At 40.2% G+C, this 23,507-nt stretch overlaps 1 protein-coding gene across 2 annotated transcripts in view; it reads right to left on the minus strand.

The window, feature by feature from the left end:
- Window positions 1-23,507, minus strand: part of STAC (SH3 and cysteine rich domain) — a 72,804-nt gene that overhangs the window by 14,132 nt on the left and 35,165 nt on the right. For both annotated transcript variants that reach the window (XM_058037756.1, XM_058037748.1), the window contains 6 exons: window positions 14,149-14,249; window positions 11,921-12,002; window positions 10,407-10,522; window positions 6,020-6,101; window positions 1,817-1,881; window positions 812-900 (listed from right to left, as the gene is read on the minus strand). In XM_058037756.1, coding sequence (XP_057893739.1) covers window positions 812-900; window positions 1,817-1,881; window positions 6,020-6,101; window positions 10,407-10,522; window positions 11,921-12,002; window positions 14,149-14,249 — 535 coding nt within the window. The remainder of the gene's footprint in view (window positions 1-811; window positions 901-1,816; window positions 1,882-6,019; window positions 6,102-10,406; window positions 10,523-11,920; window positions 12,003-14,148; window positions 14,250-23,507) is intronic.

Below are 23,507 nucleotides of genomic sequence, written 5' to 3' on the forward strand. Positions count from 1 at the left end.
TTAAAGGAGAATGATAGGAAAACTTGTAATTTCTGCATTACATCCCCCCCTTTAGTTCCAGAGCAGTGAGAAGGCACAGCTGGGAACAGGAAAAAGGCTTTCAGTGTTGGAGAGGCTGAGGAGAGGGACATTTCTCTATCAATTCCCTAAATTCTGTGGCACATGCATGATTATTTTGATACAGGGATGCCTTGAAGACAGGTGACATGTTTCGAAGTAAGAACTCCAGCAAGACCATGCAAAATGTGAGCGGCATGAACAAAATAATTTCAGTGAAAGAAAAGATGTCCTTTTGCTTCACTGGGCTTGGATTGGACCTTTTAATGCAAGCAACTGATGCAGAACTGAGGAAGTAAGTGCTAAAAATAGCAATTAACAAGGTTATTTTGCAAAATTCTCACTGAAAACACTGCCATCCAGCAGCTGGACACCATTCTCTTTTTTCAGACACAACCGAATAAGAGGGAGGATCAAAGAGGACTGGTAAAGTTTTTAGCATTAACATGAGAAGTGGTGGAGAATTCCTAGCTGAAAACTTCTGATTGAAAAACAAAGCAGCTGAGAACATTTTATAGCTGAAAGCCATCTTGCTCCTAAAGTGATATAAGTGTTTTTGAAACTTTTAATCTATTGTATCCTTTCCAAAGGAATTGGTCATCTGCTCTGTTTAACTGTAAGAACATCTTTGTATTTTAATGGCTTCATCTATAAAAGTGTATATTAAAAATGTCAGAAGAAACTCTCCCTTCCTTAAAGTCATATATGACCATTAGTGCAAATGTGTAAAATCAACTAATATTTTGGAGTTTACCTCATCTCCAAGTCTTCATTTTCTTGTGGTACAAATTTGTACAAGGCAACATAGGTGTTCATTTGTAACGTGCTTTTATAAAATGGTCCCTTTAAAAAAAAAAAGAGAAAGAGAAAATTTAAATATCTGCTCTGTAAAGGAATTTGGTTCACTTTGTTACAGACAGAGGAACCAGAACCTGATCTTACAATAAATTATCCGGAATCATCTCTCTGCTCTCACAGCTTGGAGGACTATGGCCCAGGTACATTGCAAGCCATTAAGGCAGTAACTATCTCAATTTAGAAAGAAGATTATTTGAACTCGAAGATCAAATTCCAGGCTTCCAAAGAACACAAGCAAAAATTTACACTGGCTGCTCTTTGGGACAAGATCTCAAAAATGAGTGTGTATTTTTTCTCTCAGTAGTACATATGGTAGCTCTTACGAGCCCAGTAGTGTAGTATTGGCATTATGTAAGGTGTCTAGTCTACAGTTCTCATTATGGATGGGGCTAGAATTGTACAGTGCACAGGCCCAAATTTAGAGCAGGAAAATAACTTTTTAAAAGTGATGTAATTATCTGAAATCTTTTTGTGTTTGGTTTTCAACAGAGAAGACTGGCTACTCTCTCTTCTCACTTTTTCCACTGTTAATCTGGGGGAAAAGAAAGAAAAAAAGGCAGCTAAAGCAAACACTAAATAATTTTCAAAATCAAATCTGTGATTTTGACATTATGGGAGTTCTATTGTAATTACATGGCCTGCACACTGGATCTTTTGCATTCCCAAATCAATTTGCAATAAGCAGAAAAACATAAGGTGATGACAAAGGATAAACCAAAAAGCCATCCAGTAACATGTATTGCTTCCAGCTGTGGCCAGTGGCCCAGAAATGGTGTAAGAACATGACTGTCAGGTATCAGTGACCTATCAGACCTAGTCAACGTCCTCAGACAGCCATAAAAACAAGAGTTTTACATGACTTCCCATTACCATTGCGTCATCACAAAATTTATGCTCATACCGGGGAATGTATACTTTTTGGTTCTTCTCCAAAGTGTTCTGTGCCGTTTTCAGAGTATGTAAACACTGAAATAAAGAAAACACATGACATTTAAGGAGTAGTTTAAGACTCTTCACCTAAACAGGATCACCTGGATTTGTTAATCTCTTCCCTTTCTCCCTTATTTTCTTTGAGTCCTTGTGGTCTCCTCTGAGCCCTTCTACACTCCCAACAAAACCTCAGATGTCATTGGCACATGACACAATCTCTGTCCTCCAGAATTTACAAGTGTAACAAACAAACCATTTTGATCAGATGAATGACCACAAGTACAGCACTATGAACAGAACCCAGGTACTGTAAGTGCATTACTATTTAAAGCCCAGCAGGCTTTTTCTCACGTTCAGTACTGGATTGTCATGTGTAGGATAAGCAGTATTACCATTTTAAAGCACCTGCAAAAGCTGATGATAATATATGAGAAATATTGGGAAAGTTTGTACGCAAAACCTCTTCCTTCCCCTCTTTGACCTCTAACTCCAAGCATTTGATAGCCTTCTTTGGCCCCTCTCTCCACTAGTCCATGAAGTACACTGGATACACTACTTCTCCCTCTGAATTTACAGGAGGTAACTGAATTGTTTTCAAATCAGGGTAGGTAAACTCAGACACAGGCCTGTAGATGTAAAAATTTGCTTTTAAGTTACTAAATCAGAAACTCATAGAATAAGACAACAGTCACAGCACCTAATATACTTGCTAAGTAATCAGTTACCCTCTGTTGCAATTAATTAATGAGCTGACTGATACGTGTTCTCAGTTATCTCCCTAGAAAAAACACTGTGGCTTTATCCTTTTGACTGAATTTCCCCTTCACATTTTTAAGAATTGCCCAGTGTTTCTTGCTTCTCGATGAGAATGTGATTTTTTTAACAGCTGGAATCTTTGAGCAATTAGAACCATCAAAGTCTTCTGCTACCATTTACTTCTATAAGTGTTTTGAGGAGAAGCTGGACTTTATAGCCTCTAACAATTTGGCAGTCTCCAAAGTGGTAGTATCAGGTGACTTGGGGGTATTTTCTTTTTGTTTCTCTGTCATACAGTTACATGATTTAGGGGTAAAAAAGAACAGAGAACACCAATCCTCTGAATTTTTCTCCTGCTTTTTCACTTGCTTGTCCTTTACTTCATTTACACATATTTCTTGGACTAGTCTACATGGTAGTTGACAACCTAACAGAGTCTGTGGAGAAGCTTTATGAAGGAAATAGTAAGGTTCTTCGATAGAAGAGAGTTGTACTTGGATATTGAAAAACATGACAGTGTTCTTGCAACAGATAAAAGACAAGCACACGGCAGCCACAACATGAAAGATTTGGTACAAAGTGACAGACATTCATGAGCACACACATCTTCTCTGACAAAATGTAAGACAATGTTGTAGTCATAAAGTTCAATCTGTGAACGTGAAGAGAGCATGTGAGCTGATACCTGCCACGCTTAGGGTGAAAATGTCAACACAAGTTGTGTCTGGCTGTCCTGACCACAGTGTACCTGAGGCCTCAATATGTTCCTCAACAAGTCCTGCTGCAAAGGAGTCTGACCCTGCAGACTATCATAGATATGAGAATGAAAAGCTAAGAAATAAACCCAATTTACTGCATCATTAATATAGGGGTATATACACGTCTGGCATCTGTATGAAGGGGTTTAAAGTGCTGCTATTACAGATTGGCAGGGTTTAAGTCCTACTCAAATCACTATGTTTTGCTTTTTATGTTCAGAGGAACAGGAGTTAGGAGGCAAACTGAAGATGTTCTGGTGAGAATTGAGTTGGGTAACCAGGAGCCTTTTGGACTTGCAAAAAGTCATTCACTAAACTAAACTAATAACTAAAAGTATTTCAGCCTCCTGTCTGGAGTAATTCCTGTTTGGTGACAGAAAATAAAGCAAGTTACTAATGTACAGCCTCGTGAACTGTGGAGCTGACCCAGCACATGGGGAGGTGGCTGAAATGTGTCCTTGTGTTGGCTGAGAAGCGGTCTTCAAAACTGGGCTTGCAGGGAGGATATCCCATATTTGATTCAAGGGGAAAGTGCTCAAATCACTGTTGATAACAGGCTCACAGATGTCACCTAAAGTACATTTTGGCTATTGGAACAGATAGTAGGTCACAGCATGAAAGAGTCTAACTGGCTTAGAGGAGGCTGATGGGCTGGAAATTAGGTATGCCATCTCGCAGTTGTAAACTGGGAAGCTTTGCTTCATGGGATTTATGCCAGGGCCTGAATGAAAGAATCTCCCCTTGAAGTTGTTGTCATAGGAGTTCTACAGGGAAAACTACATGGCCATGCATGTGCTGGGTCCTTTTACCCATCTGGAGGTTGTCTTTTCTGCTGTTTCCCTTTACCAAAGAGCATCAAATGTACATTTTCCCAAATACTTATTTGTAGAACAGTATTTTAATAGCAAAAATATAACAACACAAACTCAACTGGAATGGACCTGAATCATTGAGGCATTAATGTGCAACTTCCTGATAAAGCAGCAGTAGACAACTGAAGAAAAAGGAGCCATGAGTCACTTTGTAATAACATTTTGAATGTACTTATATTTTTAATCTGTGTTTAGTTTGTGGTGTCTGGATGTTAATAGGAGGCACTCGAATCTGAAAGTCATAGAGGTATGTGGTTCATATCTCCATACAACAGAAATCCATCTATTAAAAAAAAAAAAAAAAGAAAGGAAAAAACCAGGGATTTTTACATTCTGAAAAAGATTTTACCATTTCCATAGCTTGTGCAAACAGTGCAGACAGTTTATTAAAAATCTACCAAGAAGAAATTTTTGGAGTGACTGATGCATAATTTATACTCTGAGCCCCTAAAGGATGGATTGTAAAAAAGCCAGTGCTGATCAAAGGAATCGTTAATGTGCCGAGGAAGTTATTTGGAGGTTTGACACATGCTGAGTTTTTAAACTAATCTCTTTAAGTAAGTTCCTTGAATGCTTTTCTGTGCATTCAGTGAATACAGATTTCAGAGAAAAAAAGTTTCTTTGGGTTTCAGAAATGAAACTATTGACTTGCAAAGAAATAAAAAGTTATCTGAACATTCAAACAGGGTCAATTCAATCTCAAGTGGCCAGGATTAAACAATGTAGTGCAGACTGAACTCTCTATCTTTAACCAGGTCAGGTCAACTTGCACTTGCAAGACAGAAAACTTAATAAAAATTTCAGGAGAAATCAGGTAATATGGATGAGATATTCACAAAACAAGAGGAAGGAAATGACAGAACACCGTGAGGAGAGATGATAGGACCAAGAGGGGAGGAAAGGAGTAAGGAGGTGGCATAATATAGGAACAGACAGCTAAAGCTGGCCCTTCACCTACATGAATTGGTAGCAGTATGTACGGAGCACTGGGGGTACCACAAAGAAAAAAAGTTATGCTCGGTGTGGTTTGTTTTTGTTCTGTACATCTTGTGAGATTCAGCAAAACCGATTTCAGGTGCTGTTAGAGAAGTTGCCATGATGGTTTGGGCCTGAATTTGTGCTGAGCAACAACTCCTTCTGTGCATGACTTCCACTGCCATGGCTGAAATCAAGAACATGGTCACAAACACCAACTCTTGGTGGCTGAGATTTCATTACTAAACCCTTGATGCTATCAAACCAAAGCTGCAAAAAAGATTACTTTTGTACTGCAAATCAAACAAAGGAATTGGGCCATTAATATTACTGGTACATACTACAGTTGTACTGAGAAGATGCAATTATAATCAAAATTCACTGTGTTGTGTATTTGACAGACACAAAGATCTTTTATGATTAGTTTTTTGTCCCAAAGAGATTACGATATACAAAATCGCGTGGAAAAATCAAACATATGGAAAAGGAAGTATTTTTTTTTGTTCCACTTTGCCAATGTGGAAGTGAAGCATGTTAAGTCTACAGTCATGACCATGAAGCAAATATAGGAGATAGGGAATAGACCTGAACCTTGTCCAGTTGCACTTTTGGACACACCACATTAAGGAAGGTGTTGGCTTCCATTTCATCTGAATGGCAAAAAAGCATTCCCCAAATTTTTTGCACCAACTCACCCCCTGCTTTGGAAACCAGAACACTGCTAAAACCTGTCCATGCCATAACCCCTGCTCTGAAACAGGCTGCACATGGGCCTTTTCACCGTGGGGGCTGTCCTGGCCTGGGGGCACTCACCGCTGTTGCTGCGTTTTCTGCTTAGGTCGAGGGTGCCTGCAGAGCTATTGCCTTCCTCAGGAACTTCTACCAAGTCAGCTGTCTGCAGGGACAGAAACAGCACATGAGACAGGATAAATCAGAAAAAGGGACCAATGAAGTGAAATAAAACCACAGCAAGGACCTTTGGGAAACGCAGTACTTGAGTGGTGAGAGAGCAGAGCAGAGTCAGGCTAGCGGGATGGGAGGAAACATTGGATCTGATGATGCACAGCACATACCTACTGCACAGGGAGCAGTGGAAGCCCTGACAAAAAATTCCAAACCAAGTTTGGAGTCTGGAGCACAAAAGATTTCTGCAGTATAAAATAAAGTGAAAGTTAAGGAACAAAGGATTGTGTTGAGCAATGTGCTTCTCTGAACAAAACAGAATGGGCACGAGGGGATTTGTAGATTCTGCAGGTGTACTAAATAGCTATCATCCAGGGAGACTGAACACTAGTTGAAACTACTGAATTTTAATATGCCAGTCCCAAATACATTATTCAGTAAAATAACTGTAATGTAAGGGTCATTTTAATTCTGTTAAAATGCTGTAAAAGAAAGAGCTTTGAGTGTAATGAAGTGGACGAAGTCAGTCTTTAAATATCTGCCCTCACTTTCTTTTTAAACAGTCATCTGGCCAGTATGGTTAGGGAAATTGAAACCTAAGTGTTGCTTTTAGAATTACTACGATTTCTTTTCTGTACCATATTAATGTCAGTCATGATTAGGGACCCAGTGTTCCAGGGCATAGGAAAACGTGGGATGACATAATCTCAAGCCTCAGAAGTATACTCTGCATACAGATTCCTTGGTTGGGTAGTCAGCTTCTCCTTGTATAGCCCAACTGGAATTAGGAGCTGCTCCAAACAACTCTGTGCAAGTCTGACCTTAACAAAACTTCAGTCGTTGAACTCTCTACATCTTTGAAAACTAGAAAAACCCCAAAGATTGAACTTGAGTCAGGTGCTTTCTCTAATCTGAATAAATGTAAATTTATTGCAAATCATCTTTCCCAAGATTTATTTTTTTTCCAGCTCACAAATTTCAAGACACAAGAAGGATTTAATGTTATTGTATGACACTTTACAATTGTACTGTACACACAGTACAAACAAAGCTCTTTTGCTTTGCAGTCCTGTATCACAGGAACATTTCTGTTTTTGTTCAGGGAGCAGAATCTGACTTGTTTTATAGATTTTACATGTTGTTTTGTTCCCCTTTTACTAGTGTTGACAGCAAAGCTTTTTTTAGAAAGGGCTTTCACAATTTTATTTCTCCTATCTAGTACTTTCCTAGCTATTTTTCCACAAAGGAAACAAATGAACAAAGGGGTTGAAAGTAGATTTGTGCCACAGGTGTCTTGTGGCTATCTTGTTTCCCTTGCTGTTTTAAGAATATATACTTTGCTGCTCTGTTGCTCCTTGTTTTTAGACTCAGCCTTTTGCAGCAGGTCATGTTTATCTTGCATCTTGCCCAAATAGGCCACCCGAGGATGAGGAGGCATTGCAATAGCAAAGTTTACACAGATCCAGTGCAGAGCATATCTATGGATTCTGGTTGCTGGGTGGAGAAGAGAAAGACCAGCTTTGTTGAAAGACTAAGTCCCAGCTAATTTTCAGCTCATTGCTCTCATTGCTACAATATGTTCCTCAGTTTTCACATTAGCTTCATTATTGCTGATTAGCAATTAATATTATTTTGTTAAGTTCTAGTGCATATGGGATGTGTAGTGACTGTCTCTTCAGTATTTACTTCATCCAAAACCTTCTGAGGCAACCTCATTTACCCTTAATGATTTTTCACTGAATGACTACGTGACAAATGGTCTAATAAAAATGATAGGTGCAAAGCTGCTTTTGAGAGGACCTGCTCCACAAAAAACTAACAAGAACTAGATTCACATTTGCATCACCTCAAGTGCCTTTTTGTATAAATGTGGGTTGCAGAAGCACAGTTTTGAAGCAAGCAGTAGGTAGTAAATCTGGAGCATATGGCCACTTTCTTTTATGGGAAATGCAGAATCCGGGTGGAAAAATCAATGAGTACGTCCACACAGCTCAGTCATGTTAAAAATACTTTGGCTAGTTTAGAGGAAGGTGGCTGTCTCTGCAGAGAGTAGAGGCTGTCTACATGAAATGCATGCAGTAGGGCAGTTTCATGGCTGTAGGGGTAAGGTACAGCTCCTAAGCCAGTCACCTTTGCTTTTCATCACCTTCAACAGGAGCACCTCTGTTGTGCTGACCCACAGCAAGGCCTTGGACAGCTTGGACACCACCTGCAAGGTGAAGTAGTATCCCAGGTGTCCCCACATCCCTGGTGTCCCTAGAACCTTGAAGCACATTCCATCTCCCAGGGCTGGGAGTCAGCACAGCCTCAAAGCTGCATTGCTGCTTCTGCTTGGAGAGGAGCAAAGCAGCCCAGAAGTGAGGATCACTGGGGAAAGGTCGTAGTCCCTCTGACCCCTATTAACTACACATGTTTCTAAGGGCTCTGTGCCACATCCTTGTACAGCCACTGGTCAGTACCTATTCCCAGGTCACACACCAGTTTTAAAGGTCCTCATCTCCATCATTTCATTCAGGGTTATGTGTACCCTGTTTTTTTATCCTTGTCTTGATCCACAAGTTTGTGCTGGCAAAATTTATGGTTTCTCAGGTCTGCTTATTGAATTCTCTAATGTGCTCTATTTCCTGTATGCTGACACATGTTACATTCTCTCTCAGCTTCAATACCCTGGAGAAATTCCTGTAATGAGCTTGCGTTCCCAATTCTACGCCCACACCCCACCTAGTTATGATCTGCTCCCTAGAGTAAGTTGACGCAGCATTAGTGACTTCTGTGCTCGAGTTTTCATTTATAATTCAACATAAACTTTATTGATTTAGAAAGCAATAATTACATTTGTAGAAATTTTGTTTCAAAGGAAATTAAATAATTGAAAGAAAGAAATGTAATAATGTGACAGAAGGTTGAGTCACTTTGGGTTTAAAAAAAAAAAAAGGAATTAGCAAATTCCTTTTAAGGCACAAATGGGGGTGGATAGAGGACATGTCCTTTAATAAATCTCTTGCAGACTTCATTTAGTTCTTGCTTGAGTTTGTTTTCTTTCCCATCTGACATGAATTGGTGCCTGTTTAGAGTCCACCTATACCACCTGAGATTACACGTGAGCCATGTGAATGAGCATGCATTTAAATGCCAGGGAAATGCTGTAACAAATATATACAGATATTAGCATGACTTGATATTAAGCATATAAATATTTGCTTTGAGACCTGGAGACCAACTCTCATCATGTCTCTATGCCCAGTGATTTTTCTTATGAGTGTGAGCAGAAGAGGTTGTCAGATAATGTGGGCCAGATTTTTAGAGATGACAATCAGCTTTAGCCTCCAGTGGATTCAGGCGTGGTTTTCTTTTTATGGTTATTTTTTTTTGAGGTGGGGAGGGATGGCATGGGGAGGATCTCTTGGGAATAGAAGAGAACCTCAAACATAGGTGTGAGTGCCTGTTTATGAGAGGCTGAGAAGGTAGGAAATGTTCTTTCAACATCATGAAGGAGCTTCTGATCTTGTGGATCCCAATACTAGGATAAGGAAGAAACTGGCAATTTTTACCGTTGAACAAGGTATGGATATAGCAAAGGCATGGCCACGGGAACTGTCACTTCCCTTGTTCTCTACCTCTTCTGCCATAGTCCTTAGGACAGTGACTTTTATGATTGGAGGGAGTGAATGACAAACATTAAGGCTAAAACCTCCCTGTCTGGATAGATCAGCCTTATCACACCTGTCTATTTTTATTTGGGGTTTGGAGAGAGAAGCCCCGGTCTGTAATGCCTCCCTCACGATTCTGCACTGGGAAGGGGTGGAGGTCCCAGTCCCTTGCTTTGCTGCAGTAGCAGTGTCTTAATATTTTCTGGGCTTGTATTGGGATAATGTACTTTTAAATCTAGGTTCTGAGGACTCCAACTCATCGTTATCATTTGTATGAAGGGCAAATGGCCACCATCAACAACGGGCACGATGCATCTGCTCCAGCCTGACAGTTCAATATCTCAGTTACCCTTCTAAATGGATATGCAAAATAAAAAGATTAATATTTCCTTTTCCAATCTGATAAAAACAGTTTACTAATTTAATTAGTATTTTTCTCTTTTTCTCAAAAGTCATCTAAAAGATACATAAAACTTGAATTTGCAAAACTAAGAAATTTTCTGGTCCCTATATGAAGCTGAGAGTAAGATTTTAGGTTTTTTTTACGGTTTGAAATATAAGTTTTGTGAACTCTGACACAATCTCATGTGAATGATTATCTGTTGCTCCTCCACAAAGAAAACGGAAGAAAGATGTGGGATACTTACAGAGTTTCTGTTGGGAGAGTCAGACCCACTTCCAGAACTTCCCTTTTTGGTTTTCTGGGCTAAGGAAGTCCCAAAGCGAAGAGTTTCATACACAGGGTCAACCTTATTTCCACAGGCTGCAACAGAAGGAGCAAAACATGCATCATTCAATCAGTACCTTGAGGATATCTTCCTGCTTAACTTGGAGCAACACATGCCTCTACCAAGAGGTTGAGCTGTATGCTTAGAAACAATTTGAGAGACCACGCTGATAAAAAGTGAGTGTTGAACTTAATGGAATTGCTATCAATTTTCTGCTGCCTCTCTACTCCCATAAAGATCATCCTCCTCTCATCCTGGCTCTTCCATTCTCGGCCATCGCCTTGTCTCTCTTCACCCGCCATTCTCCTCCCCTAATCATCACTGGTGCCACCTATGTGTTGATAAAGAAGACAGATTACCAGGAGGTTGTAATCCATGTTTGTCTCTACCAGTGACTTCTTGGATTGCTCTCAACAGTGGCTTTCCCTCGTAGCTAGCCACAAAAATAATCTCCCATGGAAGAGAAATGGATGTCTTTGATGGAAACAAGAAAATCCAGTTCAAACTCTCTTCTACATCATGCATTCTTAGACCTCAACTTCCCTTGCGACACAAGGCTGTAGGCATGTAGAAAATGGTACATTTGTAGAGCTATGCACAAAGAGGAAAATTTTAGCCAAAGTACCGGGAAAGTGCAACAGATTTTGGATTTTGATTGGAGGAAAGCACACGTCATTTTTTAGCCAGAGTTTATTTGAAATGTTTCTATTACTTCTGATAAAAATGATGGGTGTTTTTGAGAAAGAGAAACTTAGATGAAATAATTGTAATTAATTTTTTTTAAACTGATGACAGTAAGAATGCAAATGTCCTCAGACAAGTAGTTTCAAGCGGATTGTTAGTTTTAGCTTTGATTTTTTTGCACTTCCAGGTCTGCCTGATTAGAGTACTGGTGCGGAAAAATATTTTCCAGAATAAACTTAACTTCTCCATTTCAAAATGTTTCTTTTCAGAAATTTGTTATTACAGTGAGAAGCAAGTAGTCTTTCAAGTACTCAGACAATGTGTAGACATGATCAATAAGGAAAAATATGAGGAAAGTAAGAAATATGGATGAAAAAGGACAGGAACCTAGCAGCATCCCTCAAAAGCTGGACCAGTGATTTGAATGCCCCCTGTTGTTTTGATCTCCCTGTCTTTTATCCATTTTTTCCCAGCTCAGACCCTCATTTCAATATTTCAGCGCTCCTTCACTTCTAAGTTCCTACCTTGATCTCAGGTAGTTGTTCTGATAAGCAGGGTAATTGCTAAGAGGTATGCACACAGGGTTTTGAGTGAAACACACAATGAACACACCCTGTCCTCTTCCAGCTTTGTATCTTTGAAGTGATCCTTTCCTGAGATGGCAGAAGGGCACCCAGTCACTGAAAGGAGCTGGACGGAGTCTTCCCATTGCCAAGGGAAGACTGAATGGAAAAGCAGTCAAAACCTACCAATAGGCATCACTTCTTTGATGCAGCCAAACTGTTCGTGAATGAGTAGTGGTGAGCTGTAGTACCGTCGAAACCCCTTTGGCTGGAGGGAGAAAAAGCAAAAATGAGTGAAGCGCATTGCTTGCCTTGACTGATGAAATAGAAATAGCCTCAGCTCTTTGGTTAATGGTGGAACATTGTGGTGAGGCTGGAAATTTGCCTCCTGTTGTTCAGTCACTGTGAGGTTTAGAGATCAGATGTTTATTTTTTTGCCTAGAAAAAAAACCAATTTCCTATATTTGTGTGGAAGGACGGGCTCATTTTCAGCTCTCTTTTTTCTTTTGTCTTACACAAAAGCAAAACTAATTAATTGCAGCAGAAGTGCTGAATCATTAGAGGTTCTGGGAAGTTTCCCTATCTTCTTATATATATATAATGTGAATTTGCATTGTATTGTATTTGTTAAACATGTGACTATCCTTCCCCACCCTAACTCCAAATCCTCATGCTCCCACATACACATATGTGAAACACAAGAAATTTAGAACCTTCCTACAGGTTTTTCTAAGGTTTTCTGCTGACTGACTGCAGCTTCCACTGCTTTTAAGGTCAAGAAGCTCTCTAAGCTGTTATCAGATATTCCCATAGTGCCGATGTGTAGAAAAATGCACCATAAAAACTCAAGCTATATCATTAAAGAGTACCATAATATGGCAAATAATGGTGCCTATACCGCTCTAAAAAATGTATCTCAGTTCAGGCAAAATTTTAGGCATCCGTTCAAAATGAATGCCTTGAAGACATTGGAATTTCACAAATGGTCTCTCCAATTTGTAATGTCTGCAGGCTGTGAGAACTTCTAGTCACACTGAGAAGTGAGGAAGATTTGAAGAGATATGCATATTTTCCATATCCTCTATTCAGTGTACATCAAAACCTGATAGACAACCAGTTCTTCAGGTAATGAGCTGCAGAAAGGACTGAAAAAGACTGAGGTGACTGATAGTCTTGGAGTCTTAGAGGAATAAATTCCAGATTCCTCAGCCTTTGTCTGCACCCAAGCTAAATTCAGAGCATCAGCATGAGCTCACAAAACTCCTGCGACTTTGCTGACAACTTCCTGATGTAAATATGGTCTCTCTTTTTTTGTTTTTGTAAACTAGTAACCACAAGAGCTGAGGCTGGAATCAAGACATGCACGAATCAATTAACATGGGACAATATTTGCCTTGTCCAGGGCTTGTCATTCAGCTTTTCACAGACCAACTTCCTATCTTCCTATACCAGAATGCCTCATACTAGAATTATGATTATGGTTTAGATACATGAAGACTTGGGGATGTAAACAACAATAGCTTTCAGTGAGCCCTCTTGGACAGAAAAGATCTTTCCAGTGAAAGGTGAGGTTTGTAGCACTTTTGAAGTCAGTGCTTGCATTTTCCCATCACTTAACACAGTAAAACTGTTTGGTTTTAGCTCAGTAGTCTCAAGCGTCTACAAGTCACAACAAATCTGAGAACATCTGAAACATGAATCTATGTATTATTCACTTTTCATATTCCAATTGGTATTATTCCAAGTTCTTTTACCAAAAGTAACCAGAAGGAACCATAGTCCCATAATAGTCAACAAGGTGGGTTAGAATTGTCTCAGACATAGTCTACTGCCATTGCCAACCACAAGATTTTGCTGCTTGGAAGGCAATCCAGGCACTAAAGTGCTGTGCCCTTACAGGGACAGGCGCCTCCCAGCCCCTCCTGCAGAGAGATTGCTTCAAACTCTGCTGTGTCTTACTGCAAAATATCCCTTGATTTTCTTTTTAAGGTGAATTACGTTTTTTTATTCAAGCCCTAACTGTGGAGAAAATAATAAAACATAATTTGAAGGATTTTTCATTTGTTAAACCCTACTGAAATACTATGATTAATTTATAGCATTCTTTGAGAGGTTTACACTACAGCAAGCACTGTTGAAATCAAAGTAATTAATTTTTTTAGCTAGTTAAATTTGTATTCCGTAACTGTATTTTCACATCCACAAAGCAGACTGGATTTGTGCCTTGTTTTTGTTTGCATCCTTGTGCAGCAGCAATCGCCGAAATTGACAGCAGGGCACCACCTGGCTTAGCTTTTCCCACCTCAGTAAAGCGACCTGGTGTGGGTTCTGTTAATGCAGCAGCTAAATGCACACCTGGCATTCAGGCACACAAAAATAGCCCCAGCACAAGCTGCCCTGGGCTGCTCACTTACCAGCTTGCCCATGCACCGCTGCTGCCCGATACTGTCGGCACACTTGTGGTGGATGCTCATCTTGCACGCCTTACAGCGCAGTCCGTGCTTAGCGTTCGTCCCTAGGAAACACACAGCAAAGATTGAATTAGACAAAATCAATAGTTTCCATCCATTTAAACAAGTGACCTGAAAGAGCTGATGGGGTCAGCTGCGGTAGAGCAAATACTGGCAGCATTCATTGCCTTACCTGCTTTTAAAAACGCACATTCGTACACCCATTTTCTTTACAGCCTCTCCATTTTAGGCATTTGTCCCCCAGGCTCTTTCCCAGGCTGTTGTTGCCTTTAGATTGATACTGGATTATGCTCTGCTATATGATAATTGACCAATAGTGTCTCTGCCTCATGAACACCAAGCAAACCCCCTCTGTTATTTTGAAAGGTCTTGGCGTGGCTGTGCATGGCTGAGGGAGCCACTGAAGGAGCACCCAGGCTCTGGAGCAGCTCTGGGGAGCTGGGCCATCAGTGGAGGCCCAGGTTTTGTGGATGAAGTTAGCTCCAGGCATATGTGAGAGGGTTAACCCATCTCCTTTGCCATTTCCCACTCACAGGCAAACACATCCCTGTTTGTATGGTTTCTTTTTCCTGCATGGTTGCTCTGGATTAGTGTGCTGTGAGGATTTTTTCAGTTATAGTTTCTTTTCAATTACACATGCTCAAAACAATACTGACAATTGCTCCCAGGGACTGCTGCTCTCACCATCCTGGGCCAGTGCTCAGAGGGTGCAGGAAGGGCTCCTTGCATGTCCCTGAGTGGGGCAGTGAGGGTGCCACAAGTTTGACCATACTCTACTCCCTTGACAGTAGAAAAGTTACGTGCCACAGGTAGGGGAGCTACAGCAGAACTTTGGCTTTAAAGAAGCAGAATTCTCCCACTAGGCCAAATGTAGTTCTGTATTAGCTTCAGTGAGGACCTACTCTTAAATGACAGACCCAAGTCTGCTTGCTTCCAGGCAGGAACAGTCACTTTTATTCATACAACCATAACACTTCCTAATCTATGAAGAAGTAGCGATGCTGCAGCAACTCTTTTATCCCCTACGGGACTGTGTAAATGGAATGAGTAAACAACATATCTGTTCATTATATCTACTGTGAGAATTAGTATGAAATGAGGTTAATAAAAAACCCTAAAAACTCTTGACATTTTAACAGCCCTCATTAGTCAGACATGATAAATATTAGTCAGAAGGATCCTGCATCTGAAAGCACTCATTGAGCTCATTGGTTATGTACATGCTGCCAGTTTCATTCAGTGAAGTGCTACCTCAGAAAGAAGCACTGCAGGGAAGGTTTCATTAAGTTGTTGCTAAAACCCAAGCCTTGTGTTCCACTTTCAGAGGACGAGGTGTCTGAAGTGGCCATTTGCAAGCCAGGTAAGGCAGGCTGAGGTAGCCATGGGTTGTTGCAGTGAGCCAGGCTCAGATGTTTTACCTGTGTGCTTCCTTTAGGACAGGGAACCAAGATCTTCCCCACTTCCCTCTATAGACTGCTGGAGTGATAGGGACTGAATGGGGTCGAGTATGGAGGGTGCCCCAGGGACTTCAAGGGAGTGGAGTCAGTGCCTGCTCCCCACTTGTTGCCCCTTTTAGCAACAGTGAGTGCAGACATGCTTTCTATCCTCTTTTTCTGAGGTCTTTTTTTCCTAGCAAACACAGGATTTCTTAGAAGAACACATGCCTGTTTATTTGTTTCTTTTTCCTGCATGATTGCACTTGGATTAGTGTGCTGAGAGGATTTTTTCAGTTATAGTTTCTTTCCAATTACACATGCCCAAACCAATATTGACTTCTGTGGCTTTGTGCTTTTATTACTGATGATGAAATGCTGAATCACCCTTCCTGGTGATCAACAATTGGCACTGAAAAAAGAGTATTTCCCTCACAGTTTTTCATTATATTTACAGGGCAGGATGAGAAAAGGAAAATGACATCACAGTTGGCCTATGCAACACGTCAGCGCTTACACCAGGTCTAATTCTCCTCTCATGCTGCTCTGTACCAAGGTACTCCTAAGATTTAGCTGTGAAGAGGCAGACAGGCTCACAGTCCTTCCTGCTGACTATGTTATGCTTTTCCAGCCATTCCAGCCAATGCTAACTTTATAAGGTGGATGTTGGTCCTTACATGTTATAACCATGTGATCACAGAAGATACACATCTGTCAAAACAAGTGTGCGCAAAAATGATGTGCAAAATGAATGTGAAGCATCTGAGTTGCTTTCAAAAATCAAACACCCAACTCTTTCAGAAGAGGAGTTTGTGGTCATGTGAAAATGAGTAAGACAATTACAAAAGAGCAACACTGTATTTCCATTGCCGAGTGCCATATTTTTATATCTGAGTAGCTAAGTAGTGGCTTCAAAGAGAGGAAAAGTATTTCTGTCACACACTTGAGTCTACAAGAAGGCTAAATCAAATCAAAATGAAACCCCTGTAACTACCAAAAGCTCCAATCTTCAACCCATTTTCAGTTCTAACTACTTGGTTTACAGTGGAGCTAGCTTGGAAAAAACTTCCCCGCGTCTCCCTGCCTCCCACTGAGGAATAACTACGGAGCTTGGAGAAGAATCATTTATGCTGTATTTATGCTAAATCACCATATCTCAAGGTCTGAAAATGGCATTTCTACAAGAAACAATTCTTTCTTCAGTTTCTCTTCCCCATTACACTAAATCACTCAGGGAACTATGGCTAAGCTGTTTCAAAACTAGTGCATGCCAGGAATCAGATAACTACATACTGGCAATGTACCTGACCCAAAAGTTTCTGAGATTCAGAAATGAGGCACAATCACAGCTCACATCACAGATAGGAGATTGCATTCAGTACAGGTGTAAATGAGACCAGGGTTTGACTCATTGCATCAATTTCTGGCCTCCTATTTATGCATACTTATTGACCATGCAGATGCCTGAATGGGGCAGGTTTTAGGAGATATCTGGTAGATTAAAATAATGAAAAAAGCAGGCAGAACACAGATCTTGAAAGGATGTTATTTAAAGCTGAATGAGTACAGTGACAGTTCCACAGTCATGCATTGGTAGAAGAGAGTTATTTCATTATGCCTAAAGTAGTGGCACAGGATATAGTAATGTGTTGAAACATTATTTCCCAATAAATTCTCCTGGAAATCATAAGAAAGTTAGGAATTTGGTCTGAACATACATTAAATACTAGAAAATAAGTGGTATTAATGACTCATAAAAGTAAAAAAAAAAATAAATTACAGTGACAAAGATAGTAACAATAATAGCAATAGCTACAACCACACAATAGAGACTATTTGAGGATAATTTTCCTTTGTTGCCAGAGGGTACCAGGCCTTGTTTGAAGCTGAAAGCCTCTCTGTGGCGTGGTTACTCCCACTGGGTTAATCCTTCTGTGGATTGAAGCATAGGGCAGGGGAAGGGTAAGGAGAGGGTTCACACATTGAGCTGGTTAAAGCACTGCCTGGAAGGTGCAGTGTTCCAATTAGTGAAGTCTCAGACACTAACACAGTCTCCTCAGGGACATGTGCTGAGCACACACTGATGATCTGCAAGCCTGACCATCGCTGTCTAGGTTGATTTCTGTCCCCTTAAATAGCTGATGGTTTGATTGCAGCCCACTGTGTATTCCCACCAGCAGATATTCCCCTATACCAACCTTAAAGCAAAGCTGGAAGCTGCTGATGCTCACATGCAGTAGTCACTGCTTATCTTAGCTCACCTGGAATAATTTCAGTCAGTGGTGGATCAGAAATATAGGAACTGAAGGCTTTACAATTAAGCTTCACTTGGAGTAACCTAACTACTTTTTTCTCTGGTTTTCATTCAAAGGGGAAGTAAACTAACAGCTTTGGTAGCTTTGCTATTACCTTCAAAAAGTAATCATCCCTCCTACCTTTTTCTCCAAAAACCCTTACTAAGGTTACTTAAGCTTGTTGGTAAATACTGAGCAGGACAGAACAAAATTCTGCTCAGTTGCTTTTTGGTTGCTGTCTGGGGATGTGATTTTCACTATTTTTATTCAAGGCACACTACTTCTTCATTCACCAAACGGAGCAGACAATGTTTGATGAATGGGCAGTTCTATTCAACAGCTATTTTTTACTTTCCTCAGTCAGTGTGTGTCTTTAAGCATTATCTCTTGAGTCCCATGTTACCTTATTCCAAATACAAAGTGATTAACGGCCTCATGAGTTTTCTTATGGGCTCACTGTCTTTGTCCCTTGCCAAAACTTGTATGAGATGGCTCTCATTTAGGGGAGTAAGGGGTAAAACTGTCAGAAGTTGCACTAATGTTATTTTGGCCCAGATGTTGGTGTTTAAGTTATAAAAATTGAAAATTCTAAAAGTGGGGATTTAGAATGAAAATTACTAGACATGTTTAGCTGACTTATAGTGTTCATGAACCCTTAACGTGTCCTCTTTGGTCAATGAAGTAGTGTCTATGTGGTTATGAAATTCATACAGAGAAAAAACCACACAGACATTAGAATAAATGTCCTCTGTGTCCTAGTCATTAATGTATCAACTATCTCCAAGTCTGTAGAGGCTGGTATTCCTTTTTCAAACAGTAAAAAAGGCAAAACTGACAAAAGAAACAGTATTTCTCTGGAAAAAAAGAGGACATTTCAGGCCAGAATACTGAGTAGGTCTTAAATAAACTTACAAATGAGGTTCTGCCCAGTAATTTTCTTCAGATATCAGCTAATGTATCCAGGCACCTAGGTCTGGAAGGATGCATTGTTTTGAGAAGCAGGTCATGTTTAATAACACCTCACTAGAAATACTCTGTGACTGGGTCAGCTCCCATTTGAATATCTAAACCAGAGGCTAGGTTTTCCAGAACAGTCATGGAAAATTGAATCTTAAACTGTTCTGATAATATGACCTTAAATACCACTAAAAGGACACACTGCATCACTTTTATAAATTTAAATCTTTTTTGGAGGAAGCCTAAATGGAAACAGAACACCTCAATATAGGTGAACGGAAATATTTGTAGGCACAGAAAGACAGAGGGAACAGGGCAGAATTTGATTCCAACTCTTTTTTTTCCTGTGTTTCCTTACAAAAGCAGTTTAGTAACTACTGTGCATTTCAGGAAAGTCACATTTTTCCTAAGGAACGCAAATGACAATCTGCTGGTTACAGACACACAAAGGCAGGAACCTGTGTCATCCCCTTTATGGCCACAGCACTGCTGGCTGATGCTTTTTGCCTGTTGTTCCAAGTCTCAACATAAGATTAATAACCGGAGAGGGAGAACGAGCCCTACAGCCTGGAGAAATTTCAAAGAAAACTGCAGATGTTGGTAACAACATGATGTTATACTGGCTGTATAAACATAACTATATTAGGCACTTATGCCAAAGTGGGGAAAAAAACAGAAAGGAGAGGATAAAAACGTTCAGGTCTATAAAAGACAGAATGAGGAAGGGAAAGAGACACAGAGAGGCTGTCACCTCCAGCTAATCTACCTATGGCCCAACTACTATTTTTTTATTATTCCAGCTGTGAGGAACATAGCACTCAGAAATTGTTTTGATTTAAAACTTTCAAAAAGAAACATATTTAAAATTACATAATTTCTATAGAACTTCAACTTCTGCTGTGGGAGGCTGATAAAAATAATGAGTGTCTTGCCCCTTTCTCCCTAAATGCATTTATGGTTGTCATCAGAAAGCTTCATCCATGCCAAAGTTTATGGGAAATGGAGAATTTTAAGCAAGCTGGGCCAGTATTGCAGCAGAGAAGGGTTTAGGATGTCACCTTAAAAAGAGGAAATCCCCGAAATGGGACTGATGCCTCTGCAGTTATCTCTAAGCCTTTGTGTACTCTACTGTCATGCCCCCTTCTTAGATTTTAATTAATTGGTTTTGCATAAAAGCTCTGATGCTGAAAGAGACAACTGTTTTTAAAAATTCCTCTGTAGCAGCTTCCTGCCCCTGTGGCTGGCTGCTGCTGGACAAGCACTTCTCCTTCTCCTGCTCTATCTCAATTAAGAGCTGTGAGGAGATCAGAAAATGGCATTTTCTACATGAGACATCCAGATCTTTAAAGTTAACAACCTTGAGCCTAATTCATCCAAACCACCAGGCTGGTTTGTAAGAATGAGCTGGGAAGTCCTTTTCTCGCCCTTCCTCAGCCTCAGCTTCCCTGAGTGCCTCCTGCCACCTTGGGAACTACACTCTCTCCTAATGCCTGGCACCCTTCTGATTATATTTTTTTTTAACTGATGCTGCCCCATCACTTTCCCACGCTGGCATTTTGGAGAGTACAGAGGCTCAGATCCTCACCTGTTCATCAGGTGAGCCATAGATCAAAGCCTGAACACAGATTTCCCCAGCCACCCTAGAGGCCTGAACACTGGAAGTCATTGCTGCCAGATACCTGATTGAGAATTTAAATTGAGAGTTATTCTTTAGTAATGACATTTTTTTCTTTATTAAGTGGTGGGTTGGATTTTTTTACAGTTAAATCCGCCACTTCAAAAAGTACAGAGCTTTGGGCATGTTAAATTTATATTTTCTTGGGATGAGGCACATTGTACAAAGTGTACAAAGTGTCCTGTTCCCATGAGTTTACCTTGTGCCACTCTAAACCAAACAGGATGTGTAGAGAAGCTGGAGCTTGCATATTTCTGTTCTGTAGAGTAGGACTTGATATCCAATCATGGTACCTATCCTTTCAAATGAATAAATTTTAGATTATATCTCATTGAGAGGTGTGGGTCCATTTGAGTGCCTACCCCAGTTTCTCCATAACAATATCCAATGTTTAAATAGCAAGAAAAGTTGCCTTATGTGTAGGCAGGCTACATAACAGTGCATAAAATTAGAATTGACTTCCTAGTGGCATAGTTTTCTTTAGAAATGACATGCTGAGAAAAAAATGAGGCAGTAATAGGCAGGTTTTTCTGCAAGACGGTTATAGAGATGAAAAATATCCCTGCTAAAATAAAGCCTTTTAAAAATTTGGCCATAAGAATTTTTTTCAAAATGCATTTTTCACATATTCAGCAGCTTTGCTATAAAAGTCTATCCCTGAAAGGAAATATCCACCTCCGCACTTCTTAAAATATCATCTCAGGTTTTTGATCATCTAAATGTTAATTAGGATGCTGGAACACCATGGTAAATAAACCAACAGCTATTACTGAAAGAAAAAGTCCCTGTCCCCTAAACACTAAACATGCTAAATCATGCCTAACATTCCGTGCTTTGAAAAAACTGGCACTGATTTATTGTTACCTACTCTTCTGGATAATTTTCAAGATTGATGAACCTGTGCTTATAGGTCCTTGAACTGGGCTGCTTTGCTGAAAAGGAAAACATTCCAGAGAGGACAGGCATAAACTTGGCTATGTGAGGAGATGGTGGCAGAACTAAACAGGAAAAGGGAACATGGAGAAATTAAGCTTGGTGTGTCAGCAGAGATGAATGGCTGATCTTGGTCCCAGTAGTATTAGTAAACATAGCATCTGAAGTAACTCTTCCTGAGGTGAAGATGATGAAAGTCAGATTTCAAACAAGATTTCCACTTCGACAGGCTCAGGTTATTTACACCTGTGTTGAAATGAAAAGTCATTAGTTGCAGCCTTTTTTTTCCTGTGTTTTGAATGCTTTGAAAAAGCAGTTGAATTTTGTAAGGCTGCTCACATGTGCCAAAACCTTTATCTTCCAAGGATATTCTATCATTACAGAGGAACTGGAAAACAGAAACCAGAAATCTGAACAAAAAACTATGATGTGAAATGAAGAGCAGGATCATGAGCTTGCTGAAAATGTGGGAAAAGAATTACAGAACAAAAGAAATGTGTCCTCAGCAAAGGGATTTGATGTCCTCTCTTCTCTGCTAACGGATTTCTGACATAAGCCTGCTGCTTATGTGGCTCCATCGTCATCAGTGAAAATGAGAGACTGCTATTTGTCAGAAGATCAGAAAAATCAATTAAAACTATAGGACGGTTAGTTCCCATTATATATATATATATGTATGTGTGTGTGTGTGTGTGTGTATGTGTGTGTGTGTGTGTGGTTGTTCACTGGCCTTCTGCTGTTTCAGACTTACTGAGGGGTTGGGCCCTTTCCTCCTGCACTAAAACCATTCCCTCACCAGTGCAAGCTCCCAGTGTTGTTGCAAGTCTGTGTTGGCACAAACTGACTGGCAGTGCCTGCTGCAGCAATGGGCCTTGCCTGCAAAGTGCTGAAGTGTGACTTACCAGGGCAACAATTCCTCTTCCACCCTCTCTCATTTCACAGTAGCTAGTGATAGAGATGGGAAATGGAGTAAGAGAAGATAACAGAAGATAAGGTAAGATGTGACACCATGTGGCTAAAATCTAGCGCTTGGTCAGGATTTGGCCACATGCACAGATTTCTGTTCCAAAGCCATTTCTTCCCTTGGATCACACATAGCTAAGGAGGATCTCATCAGAAGCTACAGATGCATTGACAGCATGATTTGCTTGGACTAGAGGGAATTCAGGGCACGACCATAAGTAACTGGCTAGTTACACCATTTTGGTGGGATCAGTTTTCAAGGAATTTATTTCTACAGTTAGTCACAATGTGCTTCTACCTTTCAGAATTTTACAACCACATTTTATAGCAAAATGTGTTTCAGTTTCTTTTCCATGTGAGGGATATACAATCACAGAATCAACTAGTTTGGGAAAGACCTCTGAGGTCAGCAATCCAACCTATGACCTAACACCACCCTGTCAACCAGACCATGGCACTGAAAGCTACATCCAGTCTTCCCTTAAACACCTCCAGGAACAGTGACTCCACCACTTGCCCCAGCAGCCCCTTCCAATATCTGTTCCTGTTTTCTGTGAGTTCTTTCTGATTTCCAAGCAATGGAAAAACATTCAAGTGAAACCTTTCACACCAAGTGCAGGCTGGGGGAGAGTGAGGTGGGGCAGGGTGTTGGTAATTTTTTTCCAGAAATAGCTACTGATTTCAGTGAGATCACACAGGCTGGGCAGTAAAAAAACTTCATTTACAAGTGTCAAAGAGGCAATCTCAGTCTTCTACTCTTATAACCTGAAAGAATTCATTACTTGACACATAGCTGTACTGGCCTAAAGCACACCTACAGGTACACTTCCATAAGGCACCAATTAATAATTAAATGAATAAGAAAAACTTCTGTCAAGTGATTTTACAGAAGTTTATGTATCTCAGCAAAGTAAAAAGAACATTACCTGCCCAAGGGTCAATCTGGACAGTGAAAAAAATGGGGACATTAAGCTGAATTTTCACTCTATTGCTAAATAATTAAATCATTAATCAAAAACACCAAAGATCTGCTTTTTAAGATTTTGT

The sequence above is a fragment of the Melospiza georgiana genome, chromosome 1, assembly GCF_028018845.1.
Source record: "Melospiza georgiana isolate bMelGeo1 chromosome 1, bMelGeo1.pri, whole genome shotgun sequence".
Classification (NCBI taxonomy): domain Eukaryota; kingdom Metazoa; phylum Chordata; class Aves; order Passeriformes; family Passerellidae; genus Melospiza; species Melospiza georgiana.